Source organism: Typopeltis vanoorti, chromosome 7, assembly GCF_054136105.1.
Source record: "Typopeltis vanoorti isolate ZY-2024b chromosome 7, IOZ_Tvanoo_1.0, whole genome shotgun sequence".
Classification (NCBI taxonomy): domain Eukaryota; kingdom Metazoa; phylum Arthropoda; class Arachnida; order Uropygi; family Thelyphonidae; genus Typopeltis; species Typopeltis vanoorti.
The window spans coordinates 29,653,764-29,675,016 of NC_143555.1; the positions used below are offsets into that span (position 1 = coordinate 29,653,764).

At 36.3% G+C, this 21,253-nt stretch overlaps 1 protein-coding gene across 2 annotated transcripts in view; it reads right to left on the reverse strand.

Moving 5' to 3' along the window:
• Positions 1-21,253, reverse strand: part of LOC150104546 (tetraspanin-5-like) — a 231,114-nt gene that overhangs the window by 131,030 nt on the left and 78,831 nt on the right. For both annotated transcript variants that reach the window (XM_090395760.1, XM_090395761.1), the window contains exon 4: positions 7,054-7,152. In XM_090395760.1, the coding sequence (XP_090251886.1) occupies positions 7,054-7,152 (99 nt within the window). The remainder of the gene's footprint in view (positions 1-7,053; positions 7,153-21,253) is intronic.

The following is a 21,253-nucleotide window of genomic DNA, read 5'->3' on the forward strand; positions in this document are numbered from 1 at the left end:
GGCCCAATAATAAACTGCGCATGCATATTTATAAAATAAAAAAAATAAATAACCAGTAGACATGAAAGTCTTGCTGCACGTGGCAAAAAAGAAGAAAGACAAGTCCAAGTTTGGAAGGAAAAAAAAATGGGAGTTATTAAGAAGAATGGAGGCTGGATTTCGTTTTACATTTTATTTTATTTATATATATTAGTAACATTGTTTTACTGTTTAATATTTTTTGGCTAAAAATATTTATTTTATTTTATTTTATTATACTTTGTACTGATAGAGCAGTACTACTCTTACATAACATACAAAAGGACTTAAGAAGGCCGAAGCCTTTATAACAGGCCAAAGCCTTTACATAAAAAGAAAGATTATAAGGGTATCACCCGATGCCAGTCCTTGGTAACCTATTTGTCATGCACTGATGGTAACGCCAGGCAACCAGTGTACCCTGCAGGGCTCTCAAAGAAATAACTTATAACATCACTTTTAGATAAACCAAGTAAAGACAAGTCTCTATTGTTAGCGGCACTCCACATGGCGTTCATAGAGAAGGTGGCACTAGTAAAATGAGGGCTACCCTAAACTCCTCTTCTATTTGCCTGGCAAGGCAAATAGAAGAGGAGTTTAGTACTATCAGCATTTCGCTCATAGTACTGAACCTTGCTCTTATGGCAATAGGTAAGTGAGCGCTCAGTACCCACTACCTGAACATCAATCAGTACTATCAGCATTTCGCTCATAGTACTGAACCTTGCTCTTATGGCAATAGGTAAGTGAGCGCTCAGTACCCACTACCTGAACATCAATCACCCAAACACCACCATCTCTCCTCATTACTATATCTGGCTTTCTAACGTCAGAAGTTGTTCTATAGTGTGGTTCAACCGTGGTCTCCCAATCTTTGTTATTAAAATGGTTAGCCAATATGGAGACCACAACATCATGTCTCTGCACACAGACACCATGTGTCCGGAAACAGCATTGGGAAATATGAGACAAAGTCTCGCTGTAACAGTAGCCAGCCCTAGTGGGCAGGGCATTTATTCTAGTCCTTACTAAATCAATAAACTTAAATAAGCAACCAACTTTTTATAATCTACTTTCATTTACACTGGTCGCTCACCAACCTAATACTAGTGTAAACCTCCCCTACCCACACTCATAACTTGTATTTTGAATTATTGCATTGTTATTAAGCTTGTGTAAATGATATTTTTTTACCTTTCTAATTTTACACAAATACCACCAATGGCTATAGTACTGTGGGCGAGCTAAGAATTAAATAATCTGACAGCTCTGCTCTAGAGATCAAACATGATACTTTTTTCAAGCCACTTAAGGTAAATAAGCAGGGAAGCATGTGAGGAAAATCGTCTTCCACCTAAGAGCAACTGTATTCCTGTAACTATAATTCCACCTAAGCACAACTGTAACTATAATTCCAACTGTTGACTAATTTTGACGGTAATATATCAGAACAGAGAAAGGTAAGTAAATAATTATTTATTGATTTATTGCTGATATTTCGCTGGTGTTATAACCAGCATCTTCAGAGCACAAAACAATTTGTCACAGTATGCGAGACTACAACAACATGGTGTAATAATGGGACTAGTTTGAAAAATTGTAGCAACAACACAAAGACTAAAGTCCTAATTAGGTGCCCTTTATGTTATATATATATATATATATATATATATATATATATATATATATATATATATATACAGGGTGTTCGGGATAAATTTGACATATTTATAATTAATTATATTTTTCCGTAAGTTACATGTATTAACACACACTTCTCTTCATTTAAAAGTTTGGACCCTTCTTCATTCACATACAAGATGTCAGAAAGGATGGATAGCTGGAACCCACCTGAATCATGGAAGAGAATAACTTGTATCATGATGATTCGTGCCCGCCATCAAAATAAGGATATTACGACTGCTGCCCAATGCTCCCTGAATACAGTAAAAACAATCAGGCATGAACTAGAGACTTGCAATGGTGACTACGAGGATGTAGCAAGAAGAAAGATCCCTAGCAGACGATCTGATTGCGTTCGTACAGCAGAATTCCTCGCAAATCTGCAGGAACAGGTGTTGAAGAACCCTGGCATTGGAATTCGGGCTTTGTTCGTGGAGTTGCTAACTGTAGTCAAGTCCTGGATAACAAGGGTAGCCAATGGTAGGCCGTATGTATGGCAGCAGGATTCGGCCCCTTGCCACACCTCTGGGAAAAGTCAAAAATGGTTGTCTGAAAATTTCTACGACTTCACCAGTCCAAATGTTTGGCCTCCAAACTCCCCAGACCTTAACCCCATGGATTATTTTGTATGGGGCGCAGTTGAAAAAGACACCAATCGCACTTCCAGTAATACAAAAGCCCAGTTAATGGATAAAATTAAAACAGTTTTTGCGGCCCTTCCCAGGAGACTGTAGCATCAGCTTGTTCGAGGTTCCGAAGCAGAATTGAAGCTGTGATCGATGCTAATGGTGGTTATTTTGAGTAAATCTTGTTGATAGTATTGTAATTAACTCTGCCTGTAATGTTTTTTTGTCAATTCATTAAATTTAATAGATACAAAGAAGATTTTCTTTTTCCTTACGAAACTGTCAAATTTATCCCGAACACCCTGTATATATATATATATATGAAAAAACAGGTACTAGTTATGTCTTAAGATGACTCTCCCCCAAATTTTAGGCTAATTTATACAGCAATATTTGTTAAGATTCGGTTTTTTTTTATTTACATAGAGGACGCCTAATTAGGACTTTAGTCTTTGTGTTGTTGCTACAATTTTTCAAACTAGTCCCATTATTACACCATGTTGTTGTAGTCTCGCATACTGTGACAAACTGTGTTTTGTGCTCTGAAGATGCTGGTTATAACACCAGCAAAATATCAGCAATAAGTCAATAAATAATTATTTACTTATCTTTCTGTGTTCTGATATATTACCATCAAAATGAGTCAACATGTGCGACGTTCCAACTGTATTTATAGTCATAAATACAGTTGGAATTATAAGCCACAGCCCAATAAATGGACAGTGGGTATACCATCTCTTGGCAAAAACCAAGTTGACAAATGACTAAACTGTCAGTGAGAAAAAGACACTTTAATTTAATTCAAGTTTTACTCACTATTATAATAACGGAATTAACTCGTGTAAATTATTCTTTATTCGTAGAATTTTCACCTGAGTATCACAGGCATCACCAGTACAGGTACAAAGGCTAATTAAACAATAACTGTTATATTCACAAAGCACCACCTAAGTAGCTAAGGTTAAATTTCCTAAATTTATTTTTTTTTAAAAAAAATTAATTAATTTATTTTTTTAATATATATAAATATATGTGTATACAATTGCAAGTTAGGAAAGATTTGCTGATTTATAGAGTACTATCTCCCATAAGGGGAAAGACGTAGACCATCGGATCTGTTTAGGTTAGGGAAGTGAAGTAACGTTTCACGTTTCTTTGTAAAGCCGTTCCATTAGGAACCGACTTTTGTGAATGACTTTTGTCTTGTTCCACTGAACTCTATGTTTGGTGTTGATGGCATGCTCTGCAAGTCCAGACTGTTCAGGTTCAAGGTACTGTATACGACTTGTGTTTTTCTAACCGGATCAGAGTAGATCTTCCTGTTTGCCGAAATATGATAACCCACAAGAGCAGGGAATCTGGTCCTGTGGGTTATCATATATCTGAACCTGGATAGCTGAAATGTGGGAGCTTGTCCTTTGGAGACATGAGGAATGTGGAGATTTTTCTGATGGGTAGAAAGGCCACACAAATATTTAGTTGTTTTAACACTTTAGCTATGTGTTCACTAATGCCTTGTACATAGGTGATAAGTATACATGTAGGTTCTTCTGTATTTGAAACACGACTACTTAAAGCTCTTTTTATGAAGGAATTCTTATAACCATTGGATATGAAGGAGGAATTAATATATTGTAATTCTTTTTGTAATAGTTCTTCTGAAGAACAAAAGGAGTGGGCTCTATGAACTAGTGTTTTTATGGTACCTGCCTTTTGACTGGGATGGTGATTCAGCATGGATGTACTGGCCCGTATGAGTCACCTTCCTATAGATTGTGAATTGTAGGTTACCATCTGGCTGGCAAAGAATTAAGAGATCTAGAAAGGCTAACTGCTTATTTATTTCTACTTCTAAGGTGAACTGGATCCTTGGATGAAGTGCATTTATTTTTGAGAGAAACTGTTGTAATTCTTCCGGAGTGCTTTTCCATATGGCAAAAATGTCGTCCACATATATGAACCACAGGTTAGGTCTGGGTGTAATGTTGTCAAAGATATATTGTTCGAAGTACTCCATGAAGTAGTTGGCAATAGCAGGTGATATTGGATTACCCATTGCTGTTCCTTCGATTTGTTGGTATAACTGGTTTTTGAAGGAAAAATAACCGGACTTTATTACAAATTCAAATAATTTGAATATGCCTGGAGGAAATTCTTGGTGTAGTAATTCAATGCTGTCTGCCAATGGAACATTCATAAATAGCAAAACAACATCTAGACTAATCATAATCTCCAAATCATCTAGATGCAGATCGGCAATTTTATTTCTGAAATCCACCGAGTTTTTTATATATGTAGCAGTTCTTCTAGTTGAAGAAGTGATTAAATTTGGCAAAAATTTTGATATTTTGTAAGTGGGACAACCTATACAGCCTACAACAGATCTTAATGGAATTCCTGGCTTATGCACTTTTGGAAGACCATATAATCTCAGTGGGTGCCCAAAGGAGGTCTTTAGTGTTTTTCTTTTTATCTTCATCCCATATCGATATTTTTTCTATAAGAGCATAAGTGTCTTTATTTGACTACTGGTAGGATCCGAAATGAGGGGCCAATAAGTCAAATAGTTGCGGGGTAATAGTGACATTTTTCTCTCGTATTCTCTTCTGTCTTGAATGACTACAGCCTTCCTTTTGTCAGCTTTCGTAATAATTAGGTTCTCATTATTTTTTAGCGATTTCAGTGCTTTTTGTTCAGTGTACGATAGGTTTGGCCGAGGAGGTTTGGAGCTAAAAAGAATTTTTGCACATTCAAATCTCGTCTTGTTGGCTGTTTTTGGAGATAACGATCAAATACCTCTGTCTATGCTATGGAAAAATCTATTATGGGTACCTTATTTGGAGCAATGGCAAAATTATGACCTTTTGACAGAACAAAACGTTCGCTGTCTGTTAGCGGTGAACCAGACACATTGATCACTACTCTATCTGTATCACTGACAATATTGCTAGATTTGGGGTGGCTCACCAGTGAATCAAACTCGTGTTTTAATCTATCACTGGAAGCATTAAAAATCTTTCGGTATGACATCGATGAAATGCACAAAATGGTGTTAAAATCTTCAGTCTCTAATACTGATTCTATAGCGTTCTTGATATCTACTATTTCTTTGTTCAAAAGGGCAAGAGATTTCTTTGCTTCTTGTAGCTGATAATTTAACAGTGACCTACAGGCCCTTTAAATAAATCTGATGGGCTCTTTGAGACTTAAAATTTTCTTTTAGTTTGTATGGCTTTTCAAATAGTCAGAAAAAAAAATCTCCACATTCTTCATGTCTCCAAAGGACAAGCTCCCACATCTCAGCTATCCAGGTGTCTACCAGATTCCCTGCTCTTGTGGGTTATCATATTTCGGACAAACAGGAAGATCTGCTCTGATCCGGTTGGAAGAATACAAGTCGTATATCCAGTATACCTTGAATCTGAACAGTTTGGACTTGCAGAGCATACCATCAACACCAAACAGAGTTCAGTGGAACAAGACAAAAGACATTCACAAAAGTCGGTTCCTAATGGAATGGCTTTACAAAGAAACATGTGAAACGTTACTTCACTCCGCTAACCTAAACAAATCCGATGGTCTACATCTTTCCCCCTTGTGGGAGGTAGTACTCTATAAATCAGCAAATCTTTCCTAACTTGTAATTGTATACACATATATATATTTATATATATATTAAAAAAAAAAAAAATTTAAATAAATTTAGGAAATTTAACCTTAGCTACTTAGGTGGCGCTTTGTGAATATAACAGTTATTGTTTAATTAGCCTTTGTACCTGTACTGATGATGCCTGTGATACTCAGGCAAAAATTCTACGAATAAAGAATAACTTACATGAGAATTCTGTTATTATAATAGTAAATAACATGTCTACTGACGGTATTTCCTTACTGAAACTTAATTCAAGTTATTGTAAGTATAAATAGTATTTTTTAAAATTATTTGCCTAAATTTTTATTTTCTTTCTTTTGCAAAGTCACAAAAGCATAGAACTTTTTTTTAAGCCATTTCAGGCTTCTAATAATCAAGGTAGCAGTCTCACACCGAGTGATGAAACTCATCTCTAACCTAAAGACAATCACAAACATCCATTCCCATTGCACAATTAGAATCTAAAGCTTGCTGGATGGAGAGCTGGTGTGTTTACCACTTTGCAAACCAGGCCAGCAAATATAAAATTAATCTGATTACTGCATTTACATTTTCTATTCATAATAGTTATAGACAAAATAATACAGCCTGCTTGCCACTCCTCTGCTGCAGAGATTAAGAATAGGGTCAGAATCTTGGGGAAAAAAGTGGCCTCCCACTGTAAGAAAAAAGCATCATCCCTCAAGCCCTCCAGCATTGGAGGAGGAGAGGGAAAGAAAGAATGAGATGAGAATGAAAGAAAAGTAGGGACTGGGTCTACAGGCAATATATTGGAAGTATATACATGAAGAAGACTAAGTCCAGCATTTGGTACCTCAGGTTTGCCATATTATTTATCCATATGCTTAATCAGAATAAGCATTCATTACAATAACTCTTTATGACCACAGAGAACTTTTCATTATAAAAGACTGCTAATGCAAGTTTAAATGTATACATAGAAGTGTAGATATATCTGCATATTTCAGTTTCAATTTCTGGTGCTACTAAAAGTTAATATATTTTTGAGAGTTGGGCTGGTAATACCCTTCAGTTTAAAAATAAAGATAAGCTTTCATTTTATTTAATACTAACCCATTGTTCTTGAATCCAGTCAATAAGATTTTGCCGATCAGGATCATCTCGATAATGTACAATGAATGCTTGAAATCCTCCTGTAGCTTGAGCTTTAATCTATTAAATACAGAAACATCACTAATATGCTAAACAGGGTTTAAAGAGTGAAATATTTCTTCTGGTCATTATTTACATTAGATTTTCAGTTGCAGTCTGAATAAATAACTATGGACTACATAATAAGGACAGGATAACTTGTATTAGCAGAAAATTTTTTCAACCCTTTTCCCAGCTGAGGAATAATATACTATTAAATGGAAGTATTACTATTACTATTATTACGGGCAACTCCAGGGAGTCATTAGACTCATCGAGGGAGGCCCCAAATCATATTCATCACATCTATTTGACATTCATACAGTATCTATCATACCTCGCGTTAAACTCATTCACTGTCACAGCATCCACCACAGACTCAGGGAGCACATTCCACTCATTCACTACTCTAAAAGTAAAGAACCCAGCTCTAACACCTTTACTAACCACACTTTTGCCCAGTTTCCATGGATGTCCCCTAGTCCACCCACAACCAGCCCTGTTCTCAAAAATATCTTCTGAATTAATTTTATAGAAACCCTTCAGTAATTTGAATGTCTCAATCATATCTCCCCTTCTCCGCCTATTAACCAATTTTTGCAACCCACAAATCCTCAACCTGTTCTCATACGGTTCATTCCACAGACCTGCTATCATCTTGGTCACTTGCCTCTGGATCCTCTCCACCTCCTCCCCATCAAGAAGAAACCTAGGTGACCAAATCTGAGCACAGTAGTCTAGATGGGGTCTTATCAAGGCTCAATACAGAGGAACAATAACCTGCTTGTCAACGTATTCTTCAGCAACCAAGTGATTTGATGAGCTGTTTTGGTCACTTTTGCAATGTGTCCCCTAAATTTCAATTCCTTATCTACCAACACTCCTAAATCTCGTGCCTCATCAATTTCCTGGAGCACGGTTCCACCAATGCAGTAAACTACCGCCAATCTTTTCACCCCAAAATGCATAACCTTACATTTTGCCACATTAAACTGACATCCATTCTCCTTAGCCCAGACCTCCAATCTATCCAAATCATCCTGCAAAATTTTGACGTCATCTGCATTCACTATTGCCCTACCCAACTTCGCATCATCCGCAAACAAATGAACTGTTCCTCTCAGATCATTTCCTATATCATTTATGAACAAATTAAACAGCAGTGGTCCAAGAACAGATCCTTGTGGCATACCACTAGTCACAGGCCGTCTTGTGGACTCTACTCCCGAGTAAACCACTCTCTGATATCTCTCCGTCAACCACCCTCATATCCATCTCACCAACCCTATGTCCATTCCCATATGCTGCAATTTACTGATTAGAATTCCATGTGGAATCCTGTCAAAGGCCTTGGCAAGGTCCAGTAGAATCACCGTAAACCCATTACCCTTATCCAGTTCAGCCGTCACTGTGTTATAATACGTGAGCAAGTTACTGAGGCATGACCTACCCTTCACAAAACCATGCTGTCCCCGATACAGTATCCCATTTTCTTCTATCCAATCTTGTATTTTCCTCTTGACTATTTTCTCTAAGACCTTGACAATGATTCCTGATATGCTAATCGGTCGGTAATTTACAACAGCAGTCTTGGAACCACCTTTATGCAGTGGAACTATTTTCCCCTCTTTCCACCCGCTCGGGACTAACCCAGACCCGAGACTCAAATTAAACAAAATGGTCAAGGGTACTGACAATTCTTTAGCTGCTTCTCGTACAACACGAGCTGGTATACCATCCAATCCCACAGATGTATTGACATTGAGGTTATGCAATAGACTACTCACCTCCACTTCATTAACCACAATTCCCGTATAATCTACTGGTTTATTCGTTTCTGCAATGTCACCACCTGGATGATATACTTAGTATCATCCAGGTGGTGACATAGGCAAGTATCATAGGCAATGATTATTTAATACCAAGCAGACAAAAAAATATTTGCCTCTGAAAGTTCAGAAGTGATGGAGCTTATTTATAAATATGATGGATAGATAGTTCTTACTGTTTATTTTAATATTTTCAATGTCAAACTGTAGCATTTTTGAGCTATTTTCTTTGATAAAAAAAATAAACAAACAAATATTTATGTCAGAAAAGGAGAAGAATTATCGGCAGATTGCAATGCTACACACATAGTGAAGAATTTATGGAGACAAAAACACATTGGAATAATTACTTGACTTAAATTAAGAAAATAATATTCGACTTTTTGACCTCTGTATTTGAGGTAATCACTAGGAAAACATACTTTTCTACAGGACACAAACTACATGACATTACCAAGTGTCACATAGTTGGTGAATTAAGTGGTGGAGATGGAGAGTTGTAGAGTAGGTGCCTTCCCTTCATGAATCTTGGGACTCCAAGACTGTGTCCTGTACATACGTATTTTACCTGTAGAAAGTATTTTACCTTGGGTATAATAAATGTTAAAGATACCAAACTATTTTAAACCTGGTTTTACTCCATTTCCCAAGTAGCAAACAGACAAACAAGTCAAGTTTGCGCCTGCAAGTCTAACTGACCCCCCACGTAGTACAAGACCAAGGTAACTCATGGTAAAAGTAGAATAAGCTCTGATCACTGATCTTAATATTTACCCTTAATGCAAAGCACATCTCCTGGAGGAGATGTATGATGGTTTGTATTAAAGGCAAGGGGGCCACTACCCAGACTGGTTTCAACCTTTATTGATGTCTCATCAATGGGAGCCAGGCTAGAAATACCAAGATTTTAGTAATACAGAGCTTATAAGTATTTTACCAGAACAAGTTACCATAAGGTGTTTTAACCTTATTATTACTGGTCTTGCACTACGTGCAGGGTCAGTTAGACTTGCAACACTTGCAGGTGCAAACTTCACTTGTTTGTCTGTTTGCTACTTGGGAAATGGAGAAAAGCCAGGTTTAAAATAGCTTGGTATCTTTAACATTTATTATACCCAAGGTAAAATACTTTCTACATTTATATCTCCTCCTGAGATTTTTATTTAATAAGGTTAAAATACCTTATGGTAACTTGTTCTGGTAAAATACTTATAAGCTCTGTATTACTAAAATCTTGGTATTTCTAGCCTGGCTCCCACTGATGAGACCTCAAAAAGGTCGAAACCGGTCTGGGTAGTGGCCCCCCCTTGCCTTTAATACAAAGCATCATACATCTCCTCCAGGAGATGTGCTTTGCATTAAGGGTAAATATTAAGAATAGTGATCAGAGCTTATTCTACTTTTACCATGAGTTGCATTGGTCTTGCACTACGTGCAGGGTCAGCTAGACTTGAAACACTTGCAGGCGCAAACTTGACTTGTTTGTCTGTTTGCTTACTTGGGAAATGGAGTAAAACCAGGTTTAAAATAGCTTGGTATCTTTAACATGTATTTTACCTGTTGATATCTCAATACAGAGGTTGAAATATCGAATATTATTTTCTTAATTATAAGTAAAGTAATTATTCTAACACGTGTTTTTGTCTCCATAAATGCTTCACAAGAATGCTAACCCATGTAACCTTAAAAGAAAAAAATAAAACAGAATGGTAACTCAGTTTTCATTCAGATATGACCATTATCTAAAATATCAGCATCATTTCGATAAAATATCACACACACATTTCGTGATCAATTTCTACACACCCTCAAGGAATGTACAGACTACTATGACAGTACTACTACTGTGATTAAGTTCATGTTACTGCTAATCTGCTATCAGCAATTTTCCCAAATAAGGTCTATTACTTGTCAGCACACCAATATCATCATTTCAAATATTTAAGTCTTCTAAGGAAGTTCCAAGTGAATCGATGTTTGCACGTGAAGTATCTTTATGACTAGGCTACGAAGGTGATCTGAAATGTTCTTGGCCTAACAATGAAAAAACAAATTTTTAATTTCAAAATTATTTTTATTTTTCAACATAATCTCCCATAAGACTAATACATTTATTCCAGCGATGCTCAAGTGCCATTATCCTGTCCCTGTAGTGGTTCTCAGTAAGATCTGCAAAATCCCCCCCCACAAACTGCTGCAATCACCTCTTGATTCAAAGAAAAACGCTGACCAGCAAGGAAGAGTTTCAGTTTTGGGAAGAGATAGAAGTCAGAGGGAGCCAAATCTGGGGAATACGGTGGATATTCCAACAATTCATAGCTAAGATCTCTTAATTTTCCCATTTCCAAAACACCTTTGTGGGGAGGTGCATTATCCTGATGAAAGATGATTTTTTTCTTCTGAAAACTGGATCTTTTCTCATGAATTTTTTTGTCTAGTCTAGTTAAAAGATCGGAATAATAGTCCCCAGTTATTATTTTACCCTTTTCAAGGTAATTAGTAAACAAAATGCCTTTAGCATCCCAAAACATCGATGCCATGACCTTTCCTGCTAATGGAACCGATTTTGTCTTCTTTGGTGCTGAAGAACCGGCTTCTGTCCACTGTTTTGACTGCTGTTTGGATTCTGGTGGGTAATGGTGAATCCAAGTCTCATCCATAGTAACAAATCAACGCACAAAATCAGTTTTATTTTTGTTAAAATGCTCCAAGCACTGTTCAGAGATTTTCATGCGAGTGCGTTTTTGAGCAAGTGAGGCACCCATCTTTCATAGAGCTTTTTCATTTGCAATTCTTCATGCAAAATATATCCTACATGTTCTCTTGAAATGCCTATAGTCTCAGCAATTTCACGCACTTTGACAGGCTGGTCATCCAATAACTTATTGTGCACTTGATCAATGATTTCTCTTCTTGTTACACTTTTTGTATGTCCTTCACGTGGATCACCTTCAAGGCTGGTACGGCAACACTTAATTGGCAGCCCATTTCTTAATTGGCGAAAACAAAGGGAAGAGTGCCCATAAACTTTTATGAACGTCTAATGAATTTCTTTTGGCATCAAACCTTCTTTTATAAAGAATTTTATAACTGCATGATACTCAAATGTATCAATTTCAAGGGTAAAAACACTTTTGCTTCAGACAGCTGTATAAAAGAAACTTTGATAGAATGACTCGCAATTTCACCTGGATGCTTATGACAGATGTACCAACTTAGAAGAAAAAATTCTTGCCAATACTTTTGCCATCTATATATTCAAGGCCAAGAATATTTCAGAACCACCCTCGTACTTGTATATTATTATTATTACTGTTATTATGTGGCACTTCCAAAGAGTCCAAAGACTCATCGAGGTAGGGCACCTACTCTACAACTCTCCATCTCCACCACTTAATCCACCAACTATAGCAAATTGCCACCAACACTATCTACTGCCTACTACCATCAATAGTATTTTTGTCTGTTGACAAAAATACTACAAAAAGAAATTAAGTTAATAACTTATAATTGCTGCATTTTTAAATTCAAAATATTAATTAGTGATGGAACTAGTGTTTAGAGATTCATACATTTTTATGTATTAAATTACATACTTTGCATATATAAATATTTGTGTATGTGATAATAAACCCAGCCATGCTTAGTTAAAACTTGGCATGCTGGTCGCAAGCCCAGATAAATGAGGAGAGTTGAGCACAGGGCTAGCAACCCAGCCTAAGAAAGAAAAAAAAATTTGCTATGCAAACTGAAACCTTCCAAAATGTGATACCGGATGAAGAAAATAGAACATGAACTGCCACGAACATGAGGCACCTCTGTGAAAGCCCTTATGGGGAAGTAGAGGTGCGGAAGAAAGTGACAGACACCTTATCAAAAGACAAGCTTAGACTGGGATGTTGGAATGTTACAACCATGTTTGAAACTGGGAAAACATACCAAGTCTTGAGAGTTCTAGAAAAATACAGAATAGAAATAATAAGATTATTTCTATTCTATTCGAAACAAGATGGATACGAAGTGGAAAAATCATAAACTCTGGTCACCACTTAATCTACTCTGGGAACCAAAATACGAATGACCACACAAAGGGAGTTGCACTACTGATAACAAAGAAAGCTCATGGTGCACTAATAGAGTGGAACCCAATATCCGAAAGAAAACTAAACGATAGATTTAAAGCCGGCAAGCGAAACATCACAATAATTGCTATATATTATTATTGTTATTATTATTTCGGGCAACTCCGATGAGTCGATGATTCATCAAGGGAGGCCCTAACATCATGTCAAAAACAACTATTCGACATTCACGCAGTATCTATCATACCTCGCCTTGAACTCATCCATAGTCATAGCACCCACAACAGACTCTGGCAGCTTATTCTATTCTTTCACCACTCTCCAAGTAAAAAACCAAGCTATAACACCTTGCTAACCACATTCTTGCCAAGCTTCCATGTATGGTCCCTAGTCCTTCCACCACCAGTCCTATTCTCAAAAATATCTTCTGAATTAATCTTATAGAAACCCTTCAGCAATTTGAATGTCTCAATCATATCATCTCTTTTCTGCCTATCAACCAATTTTTGCAACCCACAAATCTTCCATAGAACTGCTATCATCTTGGTCACTTGTCTCTGGATCTTCTCCACCTCCTCCCCATCATGAAGAAACCCTGGCACCCATATCAGGGCACAGGTAGTCTAAATGGGGACTTATCAAGGCTCGATACAGAGGAACAATAACTTGTTTGTCTCTGCTTGTTAAAGTATTTTTCAGCAACCAAATGATTTGATGAGGTGATTTAGCCACTTTTGCGATGTGCCCACTAAACTTCAACTCCCTATCCACCAACACTCCCAAATCCCTGGCCTCATCAATCTCCTGGAGTACGGTTCCACCAATGTGATATACTGCTGCTAATCTTTTCATCCCAAAATGCATAACCCTACACTTTTCTACATTAAATTGACATCTATTTTCCTTAGCCCAGTCCTCCAAACTATCCAAATCATCTTGCAAAATTTTGACATCCTGTGCACTCACTATTGCTCTACCCAACTTTCCATCATCAGCAAACAAGTGAACACTTCCTCTCAGATACTTTCCTATATCATTAATAAACAAATTGAAAAGTAGTGGTCCAAGAGCAGAATCCTGCGACACACCACTAATGACAGGCCATCTTTTGGACTCTACTCCTGAATAAACCACTCTTTGATATCTCTCCATCCCCATATGCTGCAGTTTACTGATTAGAATTCCATGTGGTATCCTGTCAAACGCCTTAGCAAGGTCCAGTAGAATCACTGTAAACCGATTACCCTTATCCAGTTCAGCCATCACTGTGTTATAAAACGTGAGCAAGTTACTGAGGCATGATCTACCCTTCACAAAACCATGTTGTCCCCATACAGTATCCCATTTTCATCTATCTAATCTTGTATTTTTTTCTTTAATAATTTCTCCAAGACCTTGACAATGATTTCTAATATGCTAATTGGTCGGTAATTTACAACAGCAATCTTGGAACTTTCTTTATGCAGTGGAAACTATTTTCCCCTCTTTCCATCCCCTCGGAACTAACCCAGACCTGAGACTCAAATTAAAACAAAATGGTCAAGGGCACTGACAATTCTTTAGCCGCTTCACGTACGACACGAGTTGGTATACCATCCAATCCCACAGATGTATTGACATTGAGGTTTTGTAATATACTCACCTCCACTTCATTCACCACAATTTGCGTATAATTATTGGTTCATTCATTCCTGCAATGTCACCACCAGGATGATATATTCTTGCAAAGTGCTTGCTCAGTAATTCAACTATATCAACTGATTCAGTTACCTCCCTACTATCGGCATTCTTTAAAATCATTCTGCCACATAGCCTGCATGGCTAATGTTCTTTCATAATCCGTTTTTGCTTTTCTTACCACACGCGTTACCGTTCTGGCCTGCGCTTTATACCGTTCATGTGCCTGCCAGTCACCTTTCTCCTTAAATTCCCTCCATAGTTTTTTTTTTTTTGCAGCTCAAGCTTAATGGTGTTATTCATCCATTTAACTCCTACTTGATTTATTATTCGGACTCTAGGTATACAGTCAGCCATTGCCTCATACAAACACTTCCTAACTGCCTCCCATGACATCTAGCCCTTGCAGTTTTACATGCCATGGCAGTGAACCAATCAAACTCATAAGCTTGTCATACTTACCAGCCCGATAATTCCATTCCACATGTACCCTGTCTTAATTGTAAATTCCACACCTTTAGTCACCTCCCAAGTCAAGACCCTATGATCATTCTCACCAATTAGTGGCAATGTGGTCATATTTGTTACAGCCAAATTCTCAGATGCAATTACTAGGTCAAGCACTCTCTGACCCCTAGTATTTTCCATTACATGCTGTCGCAGATAGTTATACCTTAATAATCACATAAAATCCAATTTCTTCTCTCATGTGTTCTCTCCTCCTTCCAATCAATGTTACCATAGTTGAAATCACCCATAATAATTACCCCCCTTCCACTCATTTCTTCTATTTGCTTATGCATACTATCCTACCATCTATTCCTTCACCTGGTCTATAGCAGCACCCAACTGTATATTTTGTTCTGTTAGTTTCAATCTCACACCAAATAGCCTCAAATGTGCTCTTTTCTCTATCCTGCAGTTCCACTTCTATTTTCCTAGGCTGTAGCTCATCAGCATCATCAATAACACTCCTCCGCCCATTTTATTCTCCCTGTCACTCCTGAACACACCATACCCCTCACATTCAATCCCACTAGCTATATAATCTTCTGTCAGCCATGTTTCACTAATGCCAATAACCTGTGGCCTGGAAGTGCCAACTGATGCCTTATACTAACTATCCCATTCTGATTCATAGTCTTTCGTACTCGCTTGGGCATATTACACACATTCATACACTCAACTGTCTCCCTAAAGTCTGCATATCTACTTTCCCCCTTAATAACTCTAGTTTCCCTGATTCTGCACATCCACTTCCACTACATTCAACAACACCTTTTCAAGTGTCCATACACCAAATCCATTCAAATGTAAACCATCCGCCTTATATAAATCCTTATGCCCATCGAACTCACTCCACACATCCACAAATTCCACAACACTCGTCCTGCATAATTCACGTATAAAGTCATTTGCAATTATGGCCCTCCTTCTATACTCTTCACTGTCATGCCGCGGCAACAGATTCACCATCCTAACTCTCTCACTCTTCTCTTTTGCTACCTCAAGCAATTCCTTCACATCCTCACTCATAGCCATTTTGTCTCCTTTCAAATCATTTGTACCTGCTACGACTATCAATTCTTTCACCCGCTGCTTTTGCATTCTAATTGACTCGCTTACATCCTTAACGTTCACACCAAGTTGGTATGATTTTGTTAAACTCTCGACTAACACACCTCTTACTAAGGAATATGCACCAACAAATGATGCAATCCAGGAAGAAAAGGATAATTTTTATAACATGCTACGGAGAGGTTTAGAAACAACAAATAAAAAAGATATGCAACTTATAATTGGAGACTTTAATACTAAGGTTGGAAATGATAATACTAATAAAGACATTGTTGTGGGAAAGTATGCAGAAGGAGAAATAAATGAAAATGGAGAGTTACTTATAGATTTTTGTATGTTCAACAGCTTGTAATAGGAAGGAGTCTTTTCCAACATTAAAAAAAAAAAAAATACATAAGTAGACATGGATAGCACCAGATAGAAAGACAAAGAACCAAGCAGCCCATGTACTTATAACAAGGAATTGGAGGAAATCACTCCTGGATGTCAAGAGGAGTCGAAGCATATTCAGATCACTTTCTCCTAACAGCTACCATAAAAATAAAAATATTTAAAAATAAACAAACAGTGCACAATAGGAAGAGGTTTAGAATTGAAAAACTCAAAAACAAAGAGATTATAAATAAATTTATAACAACTCTACAGGATAAATGGGATAAACTCGAAAAAAGAAGGAGATAACAGAGGGAAAATAGACTAAGATTAAAGACATACTAATGAGCACATCAGATAAGATATTAGGATTTCGAACTAATACAGACAAAGAACGGATATCAGAAAACACCAAATTAAAAATAGAGGAGAGAGTTAGAATAAAAGAGAAACTGTTACAGATTGGTCAAAATGCTGAACAAGAACAAGCAGAAAGATATAGAGCAAGTAACAAAGAAATAAAAAGAAGTGCAAGAAATGATAAAAGAAAATACATAGAGAATCTAGCACAAGAGGCAGAGGATGCTGCATATATAAACGATACTAGAAAGTTGTATGATATTACAAGGAAATTAAAAAAGAAACAAATGGATAGTTCTTATATACAATAAAGAAGGAAAACTATTATTAAATGAAAAAGAACAGAAGAGATAGACGGTGGAATTCTTCTCAGAGAAATTTCAAAAAATGACTGATGGTGACCAGAGCCTAGAATTAAATGAACAAAATGCATCCTTACATATAAATTTGAACGAAATAACAAAAATAGAAATTACAAAAGCAATAACTCAGATCAAAACAGGTAAAATACTGGGAGCAGACAACAACCAAAACTTATAGCAGAGATAAATGAGATATGGCAGAAAGAAGAATGGACTAAGGAATGGAATACTGGTTAAATTACCCAAAAACAGAACCTATCTGAATGCAAAAATTGAAGAGGTATAACATTGCTGAGTGTTATAAGTAAACTACTGGCAAGGATAATACTAGAAAGAATCAAAATAGAAAAACAACTAAGACCAGAACATGCAGGATTTAGAGCCAATAGATCATGCACCGACCACATTGCTACTTTACGAATTATCATAAAACAATCACTGGAATGGCATGAAAGTTTATATTTCAATTTTAACGATTTTGAACAAGCTTTCGACAGTTATACAGATCTTCTCTATGGAAATTACTTAGACATTATGGACTCCCAGAAAAAATAATAATTAAAAAAATGTATGCAGATTTTGAAATTAAAGTAATACATGGAAATACCCTCTCAGAACCATTTAAAACAAAGACAGGAGTAAGGCAAGGTTGTATACTCTCCCCTACTATGTTTTTAATCGTCATAGACTGAGTGATGAGAAAAGTATCTCAAGGAAATGCAGGATTACAATGATTACTTCAAAACCACCTCCACGATCTAGATTTTGTAGATGACATCTGCTTACGTTCACAGAAGCACCAACATATAGAACAAAAAACAACAACACTTGTAGAAACAGCCAAAAAAAGTTGGTCTTAGGATAAATAAAAATAAAACAATGTTGATGAAAATAAATGCAAAGCACAATAAACAAATAACAATAGAAGAAACCCTGCTTAAAGAAGTAGAACAGTTTATATACGTTCAACAGTATCAATAAAAGGAGGCACTACTGAAGATATAAATAGAAGGAAACAGCTGGCTTATTCAACTTTCAACCAACTTAGAAATATTTGAAGAGAAAAAAAAAAAAAAAAAAAAAAAAAAAAGAATTTGTCTATAAAAACTAAAATGAGAATATTTAACTCAAATGTAAAGGCAATACTAATGTAAGGATCAGAAATGTGGATGTTATGTTAAACAAATAGATAGTTAATAATGTCCAAGTCTTCCTAACCAAGTGTTTAAGAATGATACTGGGAATATATTGGCCAAAACAAATATCAAACAAAGAACTATGGCAGAGAACAAACCAGAAACCCATGTTGAAACAGATATGCGAAAGGAAATGGAGATGGCTAGGGCATGTGTTGAGGAAAGAAGATAAAATAACAGTAAAACAGGCTCTAGATTGGAACCCACAGGGTAAAAGAAGACGAGGAAAGCCAAGAAAAACATGGAAAAGAACAATACTGAAAGAAATAACAAATAATAAAAAACTGGAACCAAATAAAAGCAGAAGCAAAAAACAGTCTGGCAGAAAATGGTGGTGGAAAACCTATGCTCCCAGGTGGAATGAAGAGGATTAAGTAAGTAATGTGATAATCCATATTTATTCGAATATAATTCTCACTTCCTTGACCTCCCCATAATTAAAGCTAAAAATTTGTGGTGCGAGATATATGTGGGGCTTTTTGGAAACCCAAACAGCGTCATCTTCTTTCCTATTATTTCAAGCAAAAATTATCAGTAATTTACAAGACTTGAGATACATAATGAACCATCCTTCACGAATGACTAATAAGAAGTGAAAGCATAGCATGAAACAGACAGCAATGGTAAGCCAGTAGAGATAGAGCAGCTATGAAGATCTGCATATGATTGGTACGGTATTAACAAAAGATTGCATGACCCAAAGACAAAGGCAACCGACATTTGTTGAGGTGAAATGCTAATTCTCTTCAACAGAATTCCATAACACCTGAAACTGTCATAACAACATTCACTAATTTCTTAGTTTTAACACATTCATGACGGAATGTTGTTCATCGTTCTGATGGAACTTCTCATTACCGGCAGGCCCAACTCACAAAAGTTTCAACCCTTGGTTGAATTTTACTGCTGCTTGTTTGCATTTGAGCTGACAGGCGAACTCACATGCATCATATGGCATGTTTCAATTCATGGTAGAATTTTATTTGAAGTTAGCCTTTGTGATCTGTCATAATGACATCGAGAATTTCAAATGCAATAAAACAAACACTTATTTCATGTAATTAAAAAATTAGACAATAGTTTTTTCGATACTCTTTCCAGTGCAACTTATGGTTTTGCTTAAGTCTATACAGCATAGGTTCTGTGAGAGGGGACATGTTAGTTAGCGCCATTTTAATGCCAGCTGTCTCTAATTGCACTATTGCACTATTTGTTGAGAAATATATTACACAGACTGAAAAAGCCTCTGTACCTTATTCAAGAATAAAACTACTTGTTTTTCTTGCATCTGCAGGAGAATGGCTGTTGGGGAGGGCCTGCTAACCACAGGAAGCGAGTTACTATCGCCTGGACATGAACGTGTTTAAACATTCTTAGTGTGCGGCGTATATGCAAAACTTTTTAATGTCTTTTTTCGTAAAGTAAAATCAGGGGTGCAAATTATATGAGGGGGGCAAGTTATATTTGAGTAAATACGGTAAGCATTTTGCAGACAAATTGACATCCTTCTACTGCTTCCTCTGCTCAGCTGACTTCTATGGTGAGTTACAATGCATAAATATTTTTCTCACTACCGTTTTTTTTTTCAAACCAACATCATTAAAATCAATTTAATAATACAATAATCAATTTTACACTGAATAATATTATAAAAATTTGGTGATCAGAATGGGATATGTCAATGAAAATTAGCACAAATTAATTTAATGATGTTGGTCTGGGGAAACTACAATATGCTACAAGATTTCATTAGTCCAGTGATTGATAATTTAAATGTACTTTTATATTTGTCAACATGCCACACCATATACATAAGTGTACTAATAGTCTTTATGATTAAGCCATAATTAATTATTAATACTTATGTTAGTTTGATGTATGAACTTTAAAAAATGGGAAAGTTATTTATGAGTAAGTTTGTTGGGACTGGGCCCTCGTCTTATAGAAAAAGAATTGAGAACCACTAATCCTTAGGATTCCCAGACTCTTTCCTTCTCTAATTGCATGTGCATTCAATTATGCATTTCGCGCCAAACATCTGCCAGTAAGCAGAAATAAGCAGCAGCAAATGTATTATTGTTGCATATGCACGCTGTTTTGTTTTTGCTGTAAGTGTGAATTATAAAGATAATTTAATTTAGGCATATAATAAAATGTTGATTTTTTGAAACTGTAAAAAAATGCATTTGATTTAAGTTTTGAATTATTTTGTTGCAGTTCTGCTTAACATGGCTAGTGAAAATAAAAAAAAAGAAAATTATCACAATTAAGCAGCAGAGAGTTCCAAAGTTGGTGGACTGAAGAGTACGGCATGATTAACAAAGACAATAAAGCAATATGTGTTTTATGTTCCGGGACAGTTGAGTGCAGAACGTCGTCAGTAAAATGGCATTATGAGACAAACCATAAATCGCTCCTTGAGAAAAGCAAGGACGAACGGAAAGAATTTACTGCTCAGGCAATTAAAAATAGAAATATTCAGTCAGCAACCCTAATGAAATTTATCGGCAGTCATTCAAATATAACTGATGCTAGTTTTTTTGCCTCAAATGTAATTGCCAAACACGGGAAACCTTTTAGTGATGGAAATTTATAAAAGAAGCATGGTTAAAATGTGTACTAGTTCTCTTTGAAGATTTTGAAAACAAGCAAAAAATTATTCAAAG